The sequence below is a fragment of the Callorhinus ursinus genome, unplaced genomic scaffold (genome assembly GCF_003265705.2).
Source record: "Callorhinus ursinus isolate GAN/ISIS: 27379988/994484 unplaced genomic scaffold, GSC_fseal_2.0 scaffold14, whole genome shotgun sequence".
NCBI classification, from domain to species: domain Eukaryota; kingdom Metazoa; phylum Chordata; class Mammalia; order Carnivora; family Otariidae; genus Callorhinus; species Callorhinus ursinus.
In genome coordinates this window covers 45,852,906-45,872,709 of record NW_027397076.1, presented here as the reverse complement: position 1 = coordinate 45,872,709, position 19,804 = coordinate 45,852,906, and the positions used below count along the sequence as shown (strand labels likewise).

Here is a 19,804-nt window from a genome sequence, read left to right as displayed (position 1 = left end):
CAAGTATAAAATTGGACAAAACTGTCAGAAACAATGGTTTAAGTTCTCTGGAAATTAACTAAAGGTAAACAACAAATGAGAACCATTTATTCATGAAAAACTGCTAGCTCTTCAAATGAGACCAGCAGGAAATTGTGATCTCCTTGCCTGGGGCCATTCCCTCATCCCCGCCCCCCAAAGCTTAACAGGCCATAAGGGTAGAGCTGCCTGGAAAATTAGCATCTCTCAGGCAGAAGACAGAAAAACACCACAGCATTATCAGTAAAAGCAGCAAACTCAGTGATGTAGTTTTGGAATGTAGGTGAGATTTGGTGGGGTGAGGTCCAGAGCGAACAACAAAGAAAGAATTCTTGAGACATCTTTGGCACAAAATGGTGGTTTTCTTAAAGCCCGGGGACAGGATCCACAAGGCAGAAAGAGCTGCTGCACCAGGGTTGTGACAGGTGACTGATTATATACTTGGGAGTTGGGAGAGGTAAGGAAAAGGGAGGTTTTAAAAGGATTTTCATATGTTAAAAGACTCACAGGATACCCGAGGCCTTGCCATTGTTAAGGTTGTATTTCCCTCTAGTGAGGCATTAACATTAAGACAGTTGCTAGCTTCCAGGAGGGTGGAAGGGAGGAATGTCACCCATGTCCCACCCAGGGGGGGAGGCGGGTGCAGGGTGTCAGCTTGTGCTTTTCCTCAGCTTGCCTCCTGCTTCCTCATCAGTAGGACAGGAACAGGGGAAAACTCATAGCTCTTCTAGCCTCCGTTTATGGCCCTGGTTGGGGCAAGCAGCAGACCAGCCAGAAATTTAGATGTGAGGTCCTGGAAATAAGAGAGCCATGGAAAGGCTGGAATAATAAGCTCTCCATACATAGGCAGCTGCCTGGAGCACTAATCACATGCACGGGGAGAATGGTGGGAGCCCAGCTGAAACTAAAGCCCAGGCTAATTTGAGAACTGATTGAACTCTGAATGCCTTGCCAGGCTGTGACAATGAAAAATGTCTCCAGGCATGTCCAGATATCCTTTAGCAGGAATGGGGGAGCAATATTGCCCACAGTTGAGAACCACTGCTCCAATTATTAAGGAATAACATTTTTTTAAGTCTTTAAAAATTGAGAGTGGAATTAAAATGGTATAGTAGAAACTTTTTAACATAAGAGATGGCAGTAAATGAGGAACAGAGGAAAAATGACATAAGACTTAAAGAAAATAAATAGCAAAATGACAGATACAAATCCAATGACATTAAGGGGCACTTGGGTGGCTCAGTCGGTTAAACATCTGACTCATGATCTCAGGGTCACGGGATTGAGCCCTTGTGTTGGGCTCAGCGCAGAGTCGGCTTAAGATTCGCTCCCTCTCCCTCTGCCCCTCCCCCCCACTCATGCGCGCGTGCTTGCTCTCTCTCAAAAAAAAAAACAAAAACAAAAAACCAACGACATTAATAATTACATTACTGTAAATGAACTAAACTTTCCAGTCAAAGGTAGAAATTGTGGGAATGTATACAAAACAAGACCTAACTATACACAGCCTGGAAGAGACATGTTTTATTTATTTATTTATTTATTTATTTATTTATTTATTTATTTATTTATTTATTTTTAAGTAAGCTCTACATCCAATGTGGGGCTTAAGCTCACCACCCCATCAAGAGTTGCATGTTCTACTGACTGAGTGAGCCAGGTGCCCCTATAAGAGATATATTGTAGATCTCAAAACATAAACAGATTGAAAGTAAAAAGATCAAAAAAGATATGCCATACAAATAGTAATTGTAAGAGAACTTAAATAGCTATATTAATCGACTTTAAGAATACAAATATTATTAGAGACAAATAGAGACATTTTATAATGTCATTACATCTTTAGAAGGTATAAAATTTATTATGTACATGCACCTAACAACTGACCCCCAAAATAACAGGAAACAAAATGAACAGAACTGAAAGGAAAAATAGACTACTCAAGAATTATAGCTGGAGTGTTCCTCTCTTGAGTACTGATAAAGCAGAAGATTAGTAACATAAGTAGACTTGAACATTATCAACCAACTTGACCTGAGAGGTACAGAACACTCTACTCAACAAACAGAATAACTTTCTTTAAAAAAAAAAAAAGATTTTTATTTATTTATTGGTCAGAGAGAGAGCACAAGCAGGGGGAACGGCAGGCAGATGGAGAAGCAGGCTCCCCACTGAGCAAGGAGCTTTAAATGGGGCTCAATCCCAGTACCTGGGATCATGACCTGAGCTCAAGGCAGATGCTTAACTGACTGAGCCACCCAGGCGTCCCCAGAACAACTTTCTTTTCAAGCACACATGAAACATTCTTTAGAATAAACAATATACTAGGCCATAAACAAATCTCAGTAAAATTTAAAAGATTGAAGTCATACAAAGATTGTTCTACAACGAGAGGAATTAAATTGGAATTCAACAACAACAAAAAATTTGAAAGTCCCCCAAATATTTGGAAATTAAACAAGACACATCTGAATAATGCTTAGGTCAAAGGAAAAAATCACGTGAGAAATTAGAAAAGATATGGGTCGAATGAAATGAAAACAAAATTTATAGGATGCAGCTAAAGCTGTGCTTAGAGGGAGTTTTATAGCTTTTCATGTGCTCAATATCATTAATCATTAGTGAAATGCAAATTAAAAACATAAAGGGGTACCACTGCATGCATAGTGGTATGGCTATAATCCAAAAGACTGACAACGCTAAGGGTCGGTGAAGGTATGGAGAAAACAGAACTCTCATACATTTCCAGTGGGAGTGTATAATGATATAACATCTTTGGAGAACAGTTTGGCAGTTTCTTAAAAAGTTAAACGTATCATATGATACAGCCGCTCCACTTCCAGGTATCTCCTCAAGAGAAATGAAAGCATGTGTTCACATGAAGGTTACTTACTTCACAGTAGCATTATCTATATTAGTTCCAAACTGGAGGGAATCCAAATGTCCATCACTGGTGAATGGATAAAATGTGGTATAGCCATATTATAGAATACAATTCAGCAATAAAAAAGAATGAACTCTTGAGTTATGCAGCAACATGGATAAGCCCAAAAACATTATTCTAAGTAAAAAAAAAAAAAAAGCCAGCCACAAAAAACTACATGTTGTATGATTCTATTTATATAGAATTTCTAGAAAAGATAAATCTATAGAGACAGAAAGTAAATCAGTGGAAGTGGGAACTGAGTTCAGGCACAAGGGAACATTTTGGATGAAGAAAATTTTTTCATTACTGGATTGTGTGATAATGTGATAATTTTTTCATTACTGGATTGTGTGATAATATAAAACATTATTGAACTGTACACTTACATAAAATTCAATAAGTGAACTCTGTAAATTATACCTCAACAAAACTATTTTAAAACCAAGTTAAGTATCTCCATCCTGCAAAAGAAACAACCCGAAGACCAAAGCTGATTGAGTCTAAGAAATGTCTCCAAACTCTTCTCAATTCTCTGCTGTTAAGAGATGCCTGGGTACCTAAGAAGAGGAGAATTCCTAGAGTCTTCCTAGAGACATCCCAATCATATGACCCATAGATTCAGAAGTGTAATTATTAAACCTGTCAAACACCAAAGACTATAAAGGAAGAAGCCGTTGCTGAAGATCCCCCCAAAAGAATTGACTTATTCTGTGTGGCAGAGACTGTAAGTTTTCCCACAATATGCATTTGCCCCTTTGTCCACAATAACTGGATTTTTAGCTGAATGCATGGCTACTCAGAATGAGAACCACAGTTTCAGCCTGCCTTGCAGTTGGGTCTGACAATGTGACTAAGTTCTGGCCAATGTATGTGAGCACAAGCAAGATGTGCAAAACATCTGTGCTTTGCCCTTACAGGATAGAGCCCTGTCCTTTTCCCCATTCCAGCTGTCTAGAGCCATCTTGGACTGTAGGATAGCAGAGCAGGAAGACTGAAAAAATATGAGCCCCTGACAAATCAATAGAGAGGAGATACCATACCATGCCAGGTTTTTCCACCAGGGAAGAAAGAAATCCACTGTTAATTTGGGTGTCTGTGACATGTAGCTGAAACTATATCCTGCAATAAGAATATGATCTGTTGTATACAATCCAGAAGCTATAGAGTGTGGCAGTTATTTCCAAATGCATCTATTAACCAGTCAGAAGTAACAAAGAACAAGAGGGAGGGAGGGAGGAGGGAAAGGGAAGAGAGAGTGGGGGCGGGGGAGAGATTTCTATCCAACATTGCTATCTGGAGCATTTTCTTGCTGAGCAACAAGGAGACCAGTATAAACCTAGGGAGGACGGTTAGGATGGGCAAACTTCTCTTTCTTCATGTAAAGGAGAACGGAAGCCATTGTGAGAAATCCCAGGAGCTACTGAAGCCATTCTGCTATGGGAGTGGAGGTTCTTTCAGGCTCCTGGCTCCAGATGGGAGCCCGGAGCTCATGAAAAGCCCCTCTAAGGAGGCACCTTAGGTCCTCCTTGTCTGTCTTTTGGTAACTTATCCTCTCTCCTTGTTTTCCCAGGTGCCTATTCCTGCAGCCGCTTGTCAATGGTGTCCTTCTTTTTCTAGTTCACTGTAAAACTCTGCTGGACACTGCCAGTAGACCGAGGTCCAAAGTCCAAGAAATTAGGTGGATTCAGAATGGACAAATGAAATGTGGGAAAGACCAGGAAAAGAAACACCTTCTTCCAGAAACTGCCATGGCTTCCCATTGCACAGAAGACAGAATACTCATTCTCTAGCTTGGCCTGTGACTCACTCACCAGGTCCATTATCTGACTCTATCTCTCCATTTCAAAATTTTTCATGTACATTACCTCAGGGATGCTTTATCACAGCCATACTTTACTGGGAAAAATATTGGATCACTGAGGGGTTAGATGACTTAGCTAAGGTCACACGAAATGGAGCCAGAATGTTTTGCAGGTATCCAGACTCCAACTCCCAAATGCTCCATTGCACCAGCCTGTGTGGGAGCTATGGGCGAAGACCTTGAATGTGGACAAGCAAGACCCATTCAAAAATGTTCCAATGATCTGGGGATGAAAGCGAACTTCTTTAAACAGGACATGGGGTCTATAAAATAATTTGATAAAATTATGAAGTGCTATACAAAGATTACTTATTATTTTTTACTTATATGAAGCATGTTTATATACCTATGGCTACATACCATAGAGTATGACTAAGTAGAATTAGATGTTGTCTTGGATCCAGATCATTGTTCTTTTCTGTCAAAATAGATAATTAAGAGCAAATTTTATAACTGAATAATGCCTCTCTCTTATTTAGTAGGCTGGTATCATCTTCGCATGGGACCAGTACTTGGCAGAGGACATCTAGGTGAAGAGAAATATATCTATGTCATACCTCCTTCCTCACACACTCCTTCACCCACTGGGCAGCCACAGAGATGCTTTCTGTCTTGGTGACATCCAGGATCACCATCTCCAGCCTGTCTGACGTCTGGCCTCTCAGCTGCTGGGCTCCCTCCTCCGTCAGACACGCGGCCAGCACCCTCAAGCCTCGCAGGTCCAGCTGCCTGGCCAGCAGGTTCCCTAAGCCCGAGTCACACATCATAATTAAGTCATTATTGTCTTGGAGGTGGCCAACCCATCACCTGCCTTTCCTGGTACTGGTGCAGAAGATGGTAGAGCCCCCCCCCCGCCCTGGGAGCGGGGGGAGGTGGCAGGGGGAGGGTGCTCCTCATTCTTCAGTAGAAGGGGAAATTCAGACTTCTCCTTTCCTGGCAAACTTAGAAGAGTTGGCATTTCTGTCCTTATTTTGAAGGCCTCTTAATATTACACAAGACAGTGGATTACACAAGATTTCTAAGGAGAGTCTCAATTCTGCCTTTGAAGTTGTTTGCTTCCAGTTCATTTTCATATCCTGGTTGAAACTTGTCCCTGACTATTAAAAAAAAAAAACAAAACACAAACAATTTTAAAAATCCTTATACTTCCTGCTCCTCTGTCAGACATTCCCAAAGGAACATTTCATTTGTTATTCCAAGTTTGGCATTAGAATTCTCTGTATCCATTTGTTCTGGTCCAGATGCAGTATTTACACTTTTGTTGTTCAAGAATGTCTCAAATGGTCTGGCCAGGCTACAGTTCAGCGACCAGCCAGCCCCATGATGCTCCAGATTGTGCTCTCTCCTTCCCCCTCCCCCAGTTTCTGGGTTGAGGTTCGCTGGAGATCAGAGAGCTTGCCAAGCCTCAGGGGAAAAGCAGGCACCTCCCATAGAAGAGGAGGCCTATGGATGACAGAGGCCTCTCAGCCTTCACAGGGAAAGAGCTGGAAGAGCGGCCCAAGCAAGGCTGGTTAGGAGAGGTTTCTGAAGGCCCATGGGAATAGAAGAAAGCCACATCACAGCTGCTGGCTAGAAAACCCTGCTGCAAATGTGTGTGTACAGAAATGTTCCCTGGGAGGAAACAAGCAATGACACCTTCAAAGATAGGATTTTAGAACTAGAAGGACCTGCTCTGTCAGTTGCTTATAGGGTATGTAATTATTCTCTCTGGGCCTCTAGTTTCCTCCTCATTAAAGCTGGAATAATAACTATGAAGGTTCTCGTGAAGATTAAAGTGCTTACAACAGTGCCTGGCAGGTAGGAAGCACTATGTAAGTGTGTGCTCTTGTGTGGGGGCTGGAATCCTGACTGCCACTTATTAGCTATGTAATTCTGTACAAATGACTTAACCTCTCCGAACCTTAGTTCTATAAAATAGGGGCAACCTCACAGGGCTTGTTACAGAGATTACATTAAAATTAAAACACTAAACACTCGGGCGCCTGGGTGGCTCAGTCGGTTAAGCGTCTGCCTTCGGCTCAGGTCATGATCCCAGGGTCCTGGGATTGAGTCCTGCATCGGGCTCCCTGCTAGGGGGGGAGCCTGCTTCTCCCTCTGCCTCTGTCTCTCTCTCTCTCTCTGACTCTCATGAATAAATAAATAAAACATTTTAAAAAATGTTTAAAAAAAATAAAACACTAAACACTTAAAACATTCAGTCCTTGGGATTAAGTAATGTCTGATAAATGCTAATTATTTCTATTTCTATTATCTTATTGGTACATTTCTCTCATCATCTCTACTCTTGCTCCTCCTGTATCCCTCCAACCAGGTTCATTCCAACTAATTCCTTAATGGCAGCAAAAGTGATCTTCTTTAAAAATAAGTAGCTTCAAGGGGAACCCTCTTACATGGTTGGTGGGAATGCCAACTGGTGCAGTCACTGTGGAAAACAGTATGGAGGTTCCTCACAAAGTTAAAAATAAAGCTGCCCCACGACCCAGCAATTGCACTACCAGGTATTTATCCAAAGGATACAAAAATAGTGATTTGGAGGGGCACATGCACCCCAATGTTTATAGCAGCAATGTCCACAATAGCCAAAATACAGAAAGAGCTTAGATGTCCATCGACAGATGAATGGATAAAGAAGATGTGGTATATACACACAATGGAATATTACTCAGCTATCAAAAAGAATGAAATCTTGGTCCCCGGGAAGTGGAGCCCTGGACTTCCACTTGTGCGTGAGGTGAGTGGAGCCAGAGTGGAGACCAGAGGCCGAACTCGGGATCTGACAAGATGGCCAGGCTGCCCCGCAGGATTATCAAGGAAACCCAGTGTTTGCTGGCAGAACCTGTTCCCAGCAGTAAAGCGGAACCAGATGAGAGCAATGCCCGTTATTTTCATGTGGTCATTGCTGGCCCCCAGGATTCCCCCGAAATTTTCCTACTAGAAGAATGCCCGATGGCAGCCCCTAAAGTATATTTCATGACCAAAATTTATCATCCTAATGTAGACAAGTTGGGAAGAATATGTTTAGATATTTTGAAAGATAACTGCTCCCCAGCACTGCACATCCACGCAGTTCTGCTATCTATCTAGGCCTTTTTAAGTGCTCCCAATCCAGAGGATCCATTAGCAAATGATGTAGCAGAGCAGTGGAAGACCAACGAAGCCCAAGCCATAGAAACAGCTAGAGCATGGCCTGGGCTATATGCCATGAATAATATTTAAAATCGAGCTGATCATCAATTGTGCATCACTTTTGTTCTGCCAAGACTTCTTGCTTTTTTGTTTGCATTTAATGGACACAGTCTTAGAAACATTATAGAATAAAAGCCCAGACATCTTCAGTCCTTTGGTGATTAAATGCACATTAGCAAATCTATGTCTTGTCCTGATTACTGTTGTAAAGCATGAGCAGAGGCTAGAAGTACCATCTGGATTGTTGTGAAACATTTGAAAGCAGTGGCCCTTCTCTGCTTTTATTCATTTCCCCCATCATGGTTTGAGTATAAAGCACTGTGAATGAAGGTAGTTGTCACGGTTAGCTGCAGGGGTGTGGCTGTTTTTCTTTCTTTATTTTTTTGAGGGGGAAAGGTAGTTTTATTTTAATTTTATGGGCTCCTCTGCCCCTTTTTATGGTGATCTAATTGAATTGGTTAAAAACAGATAACCCGTTCTTTAGAATATGCTCTCTAGCCAAGTCTAACTTTATTTAGGTGCTGTAGATGGACAAGCTTGATTGTTTGAACCAAAATGGGAACATTAAACAAACATCACAGCCCTCACTAATAACATTGTGACTTTGTTGTCAAGTGTGGAATCCTTCCTTCAAGAAAAAGCTTGTGACCATTTTGTATGGCTTGTCTGGAAACTTCTGTAAATCTTATGTTTTAGTAAAATATTTTTTGTTATTCTAAAAAAAAAAAAAAGAAATCTTGCCATTTGCGGTGGCTCAGTCAGTTAAGGGTCTCCCTTCAGCTCAGATCATGATACCCGGGTCCTGGGATAGAGCCCTGAATAGGACTCCCTGCTCAGCAGGAAGTCTGCTTCTCCCTCTGCCCCTCCTCCTGCTTGTGCTCTCCCTCTCATGCCTCCCCCCTCTCAAATAAATAAATAAAATCTTAAAAAGAAAAATAAATCTTGCCATTTGCAATGATGTGAATGGAACTAGAGGGTATTATGCTAAGTGAAATAAGTCAGAGAAGGGGAGCCCGGGTGGCTCAGTTGATTGAGCGTCTGCCTTTGGCTCAGATCATGATACTGGAGTCCCAGGATCCGGCTCCCTGCTCAGCAGAGAGTCCGCATCTCTCTCTGACCCTCCCCCCTCTCGTGCTCCCTCTCTCACACTCTCTCTCTCTAAAAAAAGAGAAAGAAGTCAGAGAAAGACAAACACAATAAGATTTCACTCATATGTGGAATTTAAGAAATAAAACAGATGAACATAGGGGAAGGGAAAGAAAAATAAAATATAAAAACAGACGGAGGCACACCATAAGAGACTCTAAACTATAGGAAACAAATTGAGGGGAGGGGAGGTGGGTGGGGGATGCGGGAACTGAGTGATGGACATTATTTTTTTTAAAGATTTAATTTATTTATTTGAGAAGGAGAATGAGCAAGAGAGAAAGCATGAGCTGGGGAAGGAGCAGAGGGAGAGGGAGAAGCAGACTCCTGTCTGAGCAGGGAGCCTGATGTGGGGCTCAATCTGGGGACTCCAAGATCACACCCTGAGTTGAAGGCAGACGCTTAACCAACCGAGGCACCCAGGCGCCCTGGTGATGGGCATTATTAAGGAGGGCACTTGATGTAATGAGCACTGGGTGTTATATGCAACCGATGAATCACTAAATTCAACCCCTAAAACTAATAATACACTATATGTTAACTAAATTGAATGTAAATAAAACTTTTTAAAAAAGAAATGAAAAAAAAATAAGTAGCTTCAAAACAGATCTGTAGAGACACCAAGCACATCAGTGGTTGTCTGGAACCTGGGCAGAAACCAATGTTATTGAAAAGAGGGAAGATTAACTGCAAAGAGGCACCAGGGAGCTTTTTGAGATGAGAGAAATGTCCTATATCTTGACTAATGATGGTTGCACAGGTATATTTATAAGTCAAAACTCATCAAACTTTATAGTTAAAAGATGCATTTTGTTTAATATAAATTTTACCTCAATAACATTGGATTAAAAAGAAAGGTAAACAACCTCCCTGGTCTTCTATTACATTACTAAATTTTCTCTGCTTAATGGCATTTATCAGTTTATAAAATTATTTCCTTAATTTTTTTATTTGTCTATTGCCCAACACCTCCACCCCATCAGAATATAAACTGCTTGGAGGAGTCTTGTCTACTACTCTAACTCCAGCATCTAGAACTACACCTGGCACATAGTAGGAGCACAATAGAGTTTTTTTTGACAGAGTAACTGGTTAAAATCCTTCAATGGTTCTGCCTCCAAATTATATACTGATTTCATCCACTCTCATCATCCCCATTACCACCACTTTAACCTAAAGTACCATCATTTCTTGCTTGGATTATGCAATGGACCCCTTGCTTCCACCATTGCTCCCTCATTTCAGTCTCCACAGAACCCCTTTTCAAAATTTAAATCAGATCATATTACTTCCCTGCTTGAAATCAAAACAAAACAAAACAAAAAAAAGTGTGGAGATAATTTGATTAAGAGGCTGAATAAGTGAATAAGAAAAGGCAATTTAAAACTTCAGGAAAGTACAAAAGCTATACAAGAAAAGTTATATTCCAAATATGAAAGAAACTAAACTGTAAAATTCAGTCCACGAATTTAAAAAAAGCAAACAAACACCTTAACTGTTAACGATAGGGTGGTGATAGGGGGATAGCCCTTAGAGCAAAAAATCAAGTCTTCTATCTGCACAGGTTGCCTCTTAAATGTCTGCCATTCCAGTCTACATGCTCTTTATAGCTGGTGAATCTCTCCTGCCTTCCTGCGATGGTGGGACACAGGTGTCTTATAGGAAGTCGCCCAGGGTCTCATCTACCTAAACACACAATGCAGCTGTCACCCTTTTGAGTCTTGCCACCTCCCCTAGGTGCTTCCACAAAGTGAATGGCCCTTCCTCCTCTGGAAGAGCCAAACCTCATTCTCTTCTCTTCTCAGCCAGAGCGCATCTCCTTGTCTTGGGGAAAAGGGCCTGCTTCTCTGAGACACTGTGTGCACCCACAAGTCACATTCCCTTTTGTTTCTTTCCCCAATTCCAGTAAGTTCTCTAAAACTATTAAGGTTGGAGGAAGAAACAATAAAGATAAGTGGGATAAAGCCAAAACTGGATGGCAGAGCAAAGTAGAAAGAACCTGCATCCTCGATGCCATTATTCAGCCATTGAGTCCTGTCCCCTTTCCTTATTGTTAAAGCCAATGCGAGTTGGCTTTTCTGTCACTCGCTATTCAGTGCATCCTACCTGATACACAATTTGGTGTCAGGAATAACAGTGCTGCAAATAACAGACTTAGGATATGTCCACATCCTAATTCCTGGAACCTGTGAATGTGAACTTATTTGGAAAAGGGGTCTTTGCAGAGGTAATTAGGTGTTCATTTTGGCTATTTTCAAGTTCAGTCGGATGTTGAAGAGATACAAATAAAGACATTTTAATTTAAAAAATTCACATTTGACCTTTGTTACATAACCATTCCTCAAGATCAAAAAAAAAAAAGTCTTTTCAATAGAACTTCACATGACTTAGAAATTTAAGGGTTTTTTTTTTAATTTAGTTTCATGGCTTATTTGACAATGTTACTAATGTCAAAAATGTATTCTCTATAACTATAACTCTGGGAATCTGAACACCTGAGTTTTGTCTTGGCCATCACGCTGGGAGGCCTTGGGCAGGTCACTTACTCCTCTGAGAGCTCAGTACTACTGTGGAGCTATCAGTGGTTCTCAAACACCCACAGACATCGGACTCATCACCTTGTTACAAGCACAGATTTCTGGGCCCCATCTCAAGCCACTGAATCAGATAATCTAACATTGAGGCCAGGGATCTATGTTTTTAATTAACCAGGCGATTACAATGTACAGTTTGGGAACTACTGGACTGGATGGGCTCTGGGTTCCTTCTAGCTCTAAAAATGTGATTTTCTGATTTCTGTTTCTTGTATTACTGTTTGTCCTATCTCTACTACTAGATATTATGCTAAAAAACAGAACCACAAAATAAACAATAAAAAAAAAAACCAAGACCATGATTTAGTCATCCTTACATCCTTCCAGCACTTACATAGTGCCTGGTATGTTGTAGGCACTCAATAAATATTTGAAAACGATTAATCAATGGCGATGAAATAAATGAATGTTATTTGATGTGGATCCCAATCACCTATGAACAGAGAGATTTATATAGAAAGAAAATATCATAAACTTTTACCTGATATAATCTTGCACTCCCTTTCTGCTCTACTACATATTTCAAATAATGTGTTGTGGGAACGAGGTTAATGCATATTTAGAGACCCAGTAGGAAAGTGGTTGAGATGCTTCTGTGGGCCCTATTATCCTGCAGTATTTCCCAGTGGTAGCGATAACTGAGAGGCTCATGATTCAGCAGAAGCTCGGTTTCCTCCCATTGACATTTCCAGGTCCAGAAAAAGGCATATCCTGAATGAGTGACAGATGTTCTTGGGGCCATGCTGTAGGTCTTTGCACCTGCAAAGGCCACTTCAAGTTTCTGTGAGTCCCCAGTGAGTGGGAAGAGGCACTTGTCTTCTGCTAGAAGTTATCCATAAATTCTCCGGCAGTGGGTGTCAGCCAAGCAAAGTGTCCCGCAGAATGTCTGATACCACCTCTTGTGACCCTACAGTCTTTTTTCCCACCCCCCTCCCTCCTCCACACTCCACTGACCACCCTAGACTTCCCCAGCTCAGACACTGTCTGCTGGCTTTGGAAGGTACCGGCTCAGGATGAAATCTGTCACAGGGGTGGGCAACTTAGCCAAAGGAACGTAGAGGAGTTTGGCATCCAGGCCAGGGTTATAACGGATTCTGGGGCTCCGGGAAACAATGGCATGCTCCATGCTGTTGGTGACCTCGCTGATCCTTGGCTCTGCCAACTGCATCATGTTTTTTAACTTGTCAGTATCTGTTTGAAGGTACAAGAGGGAAGGAAAGTCAAAGGCTCTGTTACTCTTCATAATAGATGGTTTCTTCTGAATTCTATCCAAACTCCCTTTCCATCAGATCCCTGATCCAACATTTCAGGCAGATCTACCATACCCTCCAGGTTGTCCCTTAGGCAAACACCCTGTAAATAATCTTATTTCTCTTCCTGAGTTCAACAATTGTGTGTTGAATTAGCAATTAGAAGAACTGTGCCCAGTTCTGCCACTTATTAGTTGCGTGATTTTGAGCTTAAACTTCCATCATCTGTAAAATGAGGATAATAATACCTGCTCTGGAGAATCATAAAGATGAATAATAGCAGGGTAGACAGTGGGGAGGACAGAATAGAAGACAAGTGTATATAAGTGCATGGGAAAAATGGGAAGAAATAAGTAAAAATACTGTCTGGTTGGTGGGATTCCTAGTCACTGGAGGCTCTTTTTTTCTCCTAGATAGGTCCTAGAGTTCCCAAATTTTCTACAAAAGCATGCAAAAAAAAAAAAGATGTTATTAAAAAATAGTAACAGGGGTACCTAGGTGGCTCAGTTGGTTAAGCATCTGCCTTCGGCTCACGTCGTGATCATGATCTTGGAATCCTGGGGTGGAGCTCCCTGCCCAGCGGGGTGTCTGCGTCTCCCTCTGCCCTTGCCCCCCTTGCTTGTATGCGCACTCTCTCTCTCTCTTTCTCTCTCTCTGAAATAAATAAATAAATAAGACCTTTAAAAAAAAGATTTTATTTATTTATTTGACAGAGAGACAAAGCAAGAGAGGAAACACAAGCAGGGGGAGTGTGAGAGGGAGAAGCAGGCTCCTTGCTGAGCAGGGAGCCTGATGCGGGGCTCGATCCCAGGACCCCGGGATCATGACCTGAGCTGAAGGCAGACGCTTAGCGACTGCGCCACCCAGGTGCCCCAGTCCTTTAAAAAAAAAAAAAAAAAGACCCTTGCCTTGGTCATGAGGCCACTGTGGGGGGTCAAATGATCTAAGGCACAGACAGGTATGTTGTAAGGCTCTAACAAATGTGAGGGGCTATTCTGTTCACGTCGTGCACACGGGTATGAGGTTATGTGGATGGGTGCAAGGCATCTGAGCGGTCCAAGTCTGCCGCAGCTCACCACACAAATAGGAGACAAGCCACATGGTACACTTACGGGGCCCTGATGTGCACCTTTGCCCCAGGACTCTGGCAGGTCACTGGGACCCCCACTTCAATGAGAGCCCCAAGAGCTCTGGAGGAAATGGTGCCTGAGAGTCAGACTTGCCAATAAGGAATTAAAACTTGAAAAACAGAAGAACAATAGCTGGCCCAACTTTGGGGATGGTCTAGGAAGACAAGGAATTCATCTCCTCTGGGCAAGACCCTGGTGAGCAGTTGATGAGGGCAGGCCAGGGTAGTTTAAGTACCCTTCACCCCCAACTCCAATGAACCACCTCTTTGTTTCCTACTGCAGTGAAGCAGCTGTGCTCCGAATAACTTCTCTGTACTCATGTCAGTGCATTTTCACCTGTTTGCCTACAGAATAATGTATGCCAGGTGCCAGGAGTGGGCAGCATCTCCCCTAACACTCTTCTCCCCACAAAGGCTGTCGTTCTGCCACTCTGAGCAGTTGCTCCCTTGGTCTCTATTCTCAGATCCCAGCCCTGCCACTAGTTGTGTGGCCTTGGGTCCATAACCCCTCTGAGCCTCCATCCCATTATCTCTGCACGAAAACGAGTCAGTGATCCCCAAGATCTCGCTGTTCCTCTCAGAGACCCCCTCTCCCTCCCAGAGAACTCACAGTTGTGGAAGTACTCCTCCCCATAGCTATCCCGGGTCTCCTGAGGCAGCCGCTCCCACAGCCTTCGCATACGGGACACCAGGCCCTCCTTGCCCAAGATGGATGTTCGATAGTTCCCCGGCTCAATGATGCTGACTTTCACCCCAAAGTAGTGGAGCTCACGCCTGGGAAAGAAGAAAGACTCAGTCTGGGGCCCTGAGATGACAAAGGATCATCAGGGAGAGTCACTTCTGACCCCTCTACGGGAGCTTATCTCCCCAGGATCCTAGAGGTGCTCCCCCATCCCTGTACCAGACTGGCATTGCCTTCATGCAAATAAGGGCCTCAGCCCTTTCCCAAGCAATTTACATTAGGCAAACCCAGCAGGAAAGAAGTCAACAGAGAATCTAGACCAAAGCCCTGCCTCCTACCAGGTTCCTCCCACTCAGCCCCACACCCAACAACCACATGGCAAAGAGAGTGAGGGGTCTGGGCAAGGTCTGAATCCTCCTCTGAGGGTCTCCCATGGGCATGTCTGCCCCCAGACTTCTCTGTCTGCTTGAGAGACTCTCCCTCTAACTCCCATAAGCCCAAACATGGTTTTGCTCACTTTGGGACAGGAAGGGAAGGGAGGGAAGGCAGGAAGACAGCCTCTTATCACCACTCCCTTTTCTCCTGGTCCTTGGGGAATGCCCCCAAGGACTAGCCTTCTTCCTGCTGCTGTGTTAGCTCCCCACCTCCGGAACGCCCCTGCCCACATGCCGTCCTCCCTAGCCCTCTCTTCCTGAGATGAAACCTGCAGGACTCCCACCCAGAGCGGTTTGGCACCAGGACCCAGTCACCTGATGCTGTCAGAGAAGGCCTCGACGCCAAACTTGGAGACACAGTAGCCACCACCGATGACTGCCACACGACCACCTGAGCTGGACATGTTGACGACCCTGCCCCGAGCTTTTTTGACCAGGGGCAGCATATGGAGGGTCACTTCAATCAGTCCCACCAGGTTCACATTGATCACCTTCACGAAGTCCTCCTTTGTCAGCCATTCATTGGGTCCACTGGGCAGGCCTACACCAGCGTTGTTCACCAGGGCCCAGAGGCCTAGGGGTGTGTTGGAGGGAGAGAGAACCACACAGGAATCATTAGCCTCTGTGGAACAGCATCAGAGTCCACCACCCACCAGCCCAGGGCTGCCAAGGCACAAGATGGCCCGGCTGGTGGCAGGAGGTGGGGAGCTGTGACGGCCCAGAGGAAGATATGCCTTTTACTAATTAGTTTTCCTAAAGGGGCCCTTTTTCTGACTCACTAAGTCTGCCCCTGTGTTAGCTGGGACCCTGTACCAGCTACAACCCAGGCCTTAGCTAATAGCACCTAAGCTGTTAGCCCTGGGAAAAGAGATATCATTTTCATACCAATGAAATAATGGTTGAAGTCCTTCAGCTCTCATGCGTCCCCCTCTCTATTCACCTAAGTGTAAGAAACCAACTCCATTTTGCACATTACCAAACTCAGTCCATTCATTCACACATTCATCCATTCATCCATCCATTATCTATTCTCTGTCAGTTACAGAGGAAGGTGCTAGAGACATAAAATGAACAAGATAGAGTCTTATCCCTCAAGGAGCTCACAAACCAGAGAGGACATTAATGATATCCGTAAGTAAATATGCAACACATTTAAGTAAAACAATCCTGAAAAAATGTAATAAGGGCTCTCTTTCAGATATTTAATTTGAGTTGGTATAAATGGAGAGAAATAATGCTAAGTATTGTCATTCAACTCTGCAGGGACCCATGCTTGAAGAGCCTCAAGTTCTAGCCTCTAGTTCAATTCTAGTTCTACATCCAGCTTTGGACAAGTCACTTCCTATCTCTGGGCCTCAGGTCCTTCATCAACTGGACAGAACAGTTGCTTCCAGCCTGTGGTTTGCAATCCTGAGACTCTTCCAGGCTGAACGCCAGCACCCGCTCAGGGAGGAAGATGCAGGGGAGGCTTGACTTTCATTTGTTTTACATGTTGAGCTCCCAAGTGAAATTCCACTTGGAGGAGGATGTTTGATGCTAAAAACATGTTGGAAAGTCTCTAAATGACACCTAAGGACACTTTCCAGCTCTTTCATTCAAAGATTCCATAAACCCCACTGTCCTGGCTCCTTCCCTTCCCCTCATCCCACCAGCCCACCTTGACCCCTGCAGCCACAAGATACTCCTCCCAGCACAATTCCACTCTCTTCTGATTGCAGGTCTGGATGTAAATACCACTCTTGGTCCACCCCTCCTCCTAGGTCTGGGATCCACACACAAGCCATGCCCCCACCATATCATCCTGCCTTCCTCCAACTAGAGAGACCCCAGAGACCGGCTGGCTGGCAGGACTCGAACCTTCCCAGCCAGAGGAGACTCTATTGTCTTACAGAGGAGGAAATGAGGCTCCTGAGACCCAAAAACTATAAAACCCCAGTGGTCTCTGTCTGTGGAAAAGGGACACACACTCGCCACGACCTGTGATCACCCTGGCAAACAGCTCTGCCTGCTGGCAAACCAGGAATACCTTCATTTTTTTTTCCTGCACGGAGCAACTAGAGAACCGTCAGAGCAGTGTGAATAGCTTTGACTGTGCCAACCTGTCATGTCCAGAGATTCTCAGGGGCAACAAGAAAGCATGCCAGGAACCCTGCCCCCCACCTTCCCAGTGCTTCTTAGACCAAGGATGTTACCCAATGTGGTAGTCAGAATAATGGCCCCCCAAAGATGGCCCCATACTAATCCCCAGAACCTGTGAACACGGTGGGTTATGTGGAATAAAGGAATTAAGATAGCAGATGGAATTCAAATTGTTAATCAGCTGACCTTAAAATGGGAAGATTATCCTGGACTAGCCTGGTGAGCCCAATATAATCATAGCAGTTTTTTAAGTGGTAGAAGAAGGCAGAAGACAGAACCAGAGAGACAGCAGTGTGAAAAGGACTTGGCCCTACCTTGTTGGTCTTGAAGATGGAGGAACCGGGTCATGAGCTAAGAAATGCAGGAAACCTCTAGAAACTGGGAGAGGCAATGAAAGGGATTGTCCCCTAGAGCCTCCAGAAGCAACACAGCTTTGTTGACACCGTTCCTCCTGTTCCTGTGCCCATGCCCTGCGTGTAGGAAGCTTCCTGGGCAGCCCAGCCCAGTCAGCCCACAGTCTCTTTTCCCAAAAGGAGTGGTCACTCTGATGTCAGCACTTAACCTGAGGTCAACCCAATATCCTCCATGATGTGAGGAAGAGAACACATCTCTCTCTCTCTCCTGCCTTCTAGCCTGACACAGTCAAGGAGAGCAAACATCAGTGAGACCCATTTTGGACTTCTGACCTCCAGAACTATAAGATAATAAATTTGTGTTGTTTTATTTTTTTTTAAAGATTTTATTTATTTATTTGAGAGAGAGAGAGAGCAAGCATGAGCAGGGGGAGGGAGAGGCAGAGGGAGAAGCAGTTTCCTTGTTGAGCAGGGAGCCCGATTGGCGGGGGTGGGACTTGATCTAGGACCCCGGGATCATGACCTGAGCCAAAGGCAGACGCTTAACTGACTGAACCACTCAGGCGCCCCTAAATTTGTGTTGTTTTAAGTCACTAAGTTACTGCTTTAATTTATTACAGCAGGAACGGGAATCTAATATATCCGGTGACTCATGAACACAAGTGGCTCGAGGCTGAATGTGGGGCACTGGGCAAGGCAGCCTATTGAAGAAAGAGACTGACTCTCACTGAATTATTCATCAATTAGTTCATTCAACAAAAATTTACTGAGCACTTTACTAGATGCCAGACACGGCCTGTGTACTAAGGATAGACAAGGAAAAGAGACAAAAAGCCCCTCCCCCCCAGCCCTGCCCTGGAAGTTTTATTCTAGCAAGGGAAAACAGACAATAAATAAGAAAAATAAGTAAAACATATTGTGTATTGGATAGTGGTAAATGCTAAGGAGAGAAATAGAGCAGGGCGTTACTGTTTGGCTCCTCCTGGGTCCCAGGGCTGTCTGGCCCCCACTTGTTGTGGGGCCCCTAGACTAGTGCCCTTAGGAGTCAGGACGTCCCTCAGCCTGCTGTCCCACAACAGAACCACCCCGTTCCTCCTGTTCCTGTGCCCATGCCCTGCGTGCAGGAAGCTTCCCGGGCAGCCCAGCCCAGTCAGCCCACAGTCTCTTTTCCCAAAAGGAGTGGTCACTCTGATGTCAGCACTTAACCTGAGGTCAACCCAATATCTTCCATGATGTGAGGAAGAGAACACATCTCTCTCTCCCCTGCCTTCTAGCCTGACACAGTCAAGGAGAGCAAACATCCCCACTCAGGGAGTCCAACCTCCTGTTCCCTTTCCCCTCCCCCCAGCCCGATCCCAATAAGAAAAGTGCTTACATTTCTATAGGAGCTGATGGTTAGGACTACCCAAGTCCCAGAGAGGCAACTCCATCTTTAGAGATTCTGTACATACAGAACACATCTTCCTTCTCCCACATCCTATGGCAGTCTCGCCCCACCCCTCTGAGTTTCTGGCAGAGAAAACTTCCTTGGGGAATCACCCCTTCATGTGAATACACCAAACCACACAATGGCTTCCAATCCCACCGAGCCAGAGCCCCAGCCCCCTTCTCTCCATCACCTCTCCCACCGCATCTGAACAACAGTGTCCCTGATCACTGTCAGATGCCTGGGGGAGAAAGAGAGAAGGAGACACTGAGAAAGCCAAAGAATGCAATTTGCCCCACCTTGCTCGCCCACTTGGTCCCTCACCCACTGGGTCGCTGCCTGTATGCTCTCGGTCTTGGTGACATCCAACAGGGTGGTCTGCAGGCGGTAAGAGGTATCCTGCTGAAGCTTCTGGGCCCCCTCCTCAGTGAAGCAAGCAGCCAGCACCCGCATGCCCCGATCGACCAGTTGCCTGGCCAGCAGGTTCCCGAAGCCCGAGTCACAACCCGTGATGAAGACGTACTTGTCTGAGAGGTTGCGAACGAGATTGCAGTTCTTGAACCAGCGATACATAGAGGAGAGATCAGTGATAGCCGCCATAGAGCAGGGGGAAGGTGATGGCCAAGAAGATTGGGCTCAGAGAACAGTGGAAGAGGCTGG

General features: G+C 44.4%; 1 protein-coding gene and 1 long non-coding RNA gene across 2 annotated transcripts in view; both read right to left on the bottom strand.

Moving 5' to 3' along the window:
• LOC112832627 (uncharacterized) overlaps positions 1-6,117 on the bottom strand; it is a 23,970-nt gene extending 17,853 nt beyond the window's left edge. The window contains exons 1-2 of the long non-coding RNA XR_003210418.2: positions 5,363-6,117; positions 5,166-5,223 (exon numbers count right to left, since the gene is read on the bottom strand). This is a non-coding gene — a long non-coding RNA (uncharacterized lncRNA). The remainder of the gene's footprint in view (positions 1-5,165; positions 5,224-5,362) is intronic.
• A 6,573-nt stretch (positions 6,118-12,690) lies between these two features.
• SDR9C7 (short chain dehydrogenase/reductase family 9C member 7) lies at positions 12,691-19,797 on the bottom strand. Its single transcript, XM_025883036.2, has 4 exons — positions 19,444-19,797; positions 15,542-15,800; positions 14,721-14,884; positions 12,691-12,922 (listed from the first exon to the last, which is right to left on the bottom strand). Exons 1-4 carry the CDS (start codon positions 19,742-19,744, stop codon positions 12,705-12,707), a joined length of 942 nt encoding a protein of 313 aa, XP_025738821.1. The 5' UTR covers positions 19,745-19,797; the 3' UTR covers positions 12,691-12,704.
• Between the last annotated feature and the right edge of the window lie 7 nt (positions 19,798-19,804).

Coding starts and splice junctions, on each gene's coding strand:
- SDR9C7 (XM_025883036.2), bottom strand. CDS start 19,744: ATGGCGGCTATCACTGATCTCTCCTCTATGTATCGCTGGTTCAAGAAC. Junction 15,801..19,443: donor GGACCAAGTGGGCGAGCAAG/GTGGGGCAAATT, acceptor ACACACCCCTAG/GCCTCTGGGCCCTGGTGAAC. Junction 14,885..15,541: donor GCCTTCTCTGACAGCATCAG/GTGACTGGGTCC, acceptor CTTCTTTCCCAG/GCGTGAGCTCCACTACTTTG.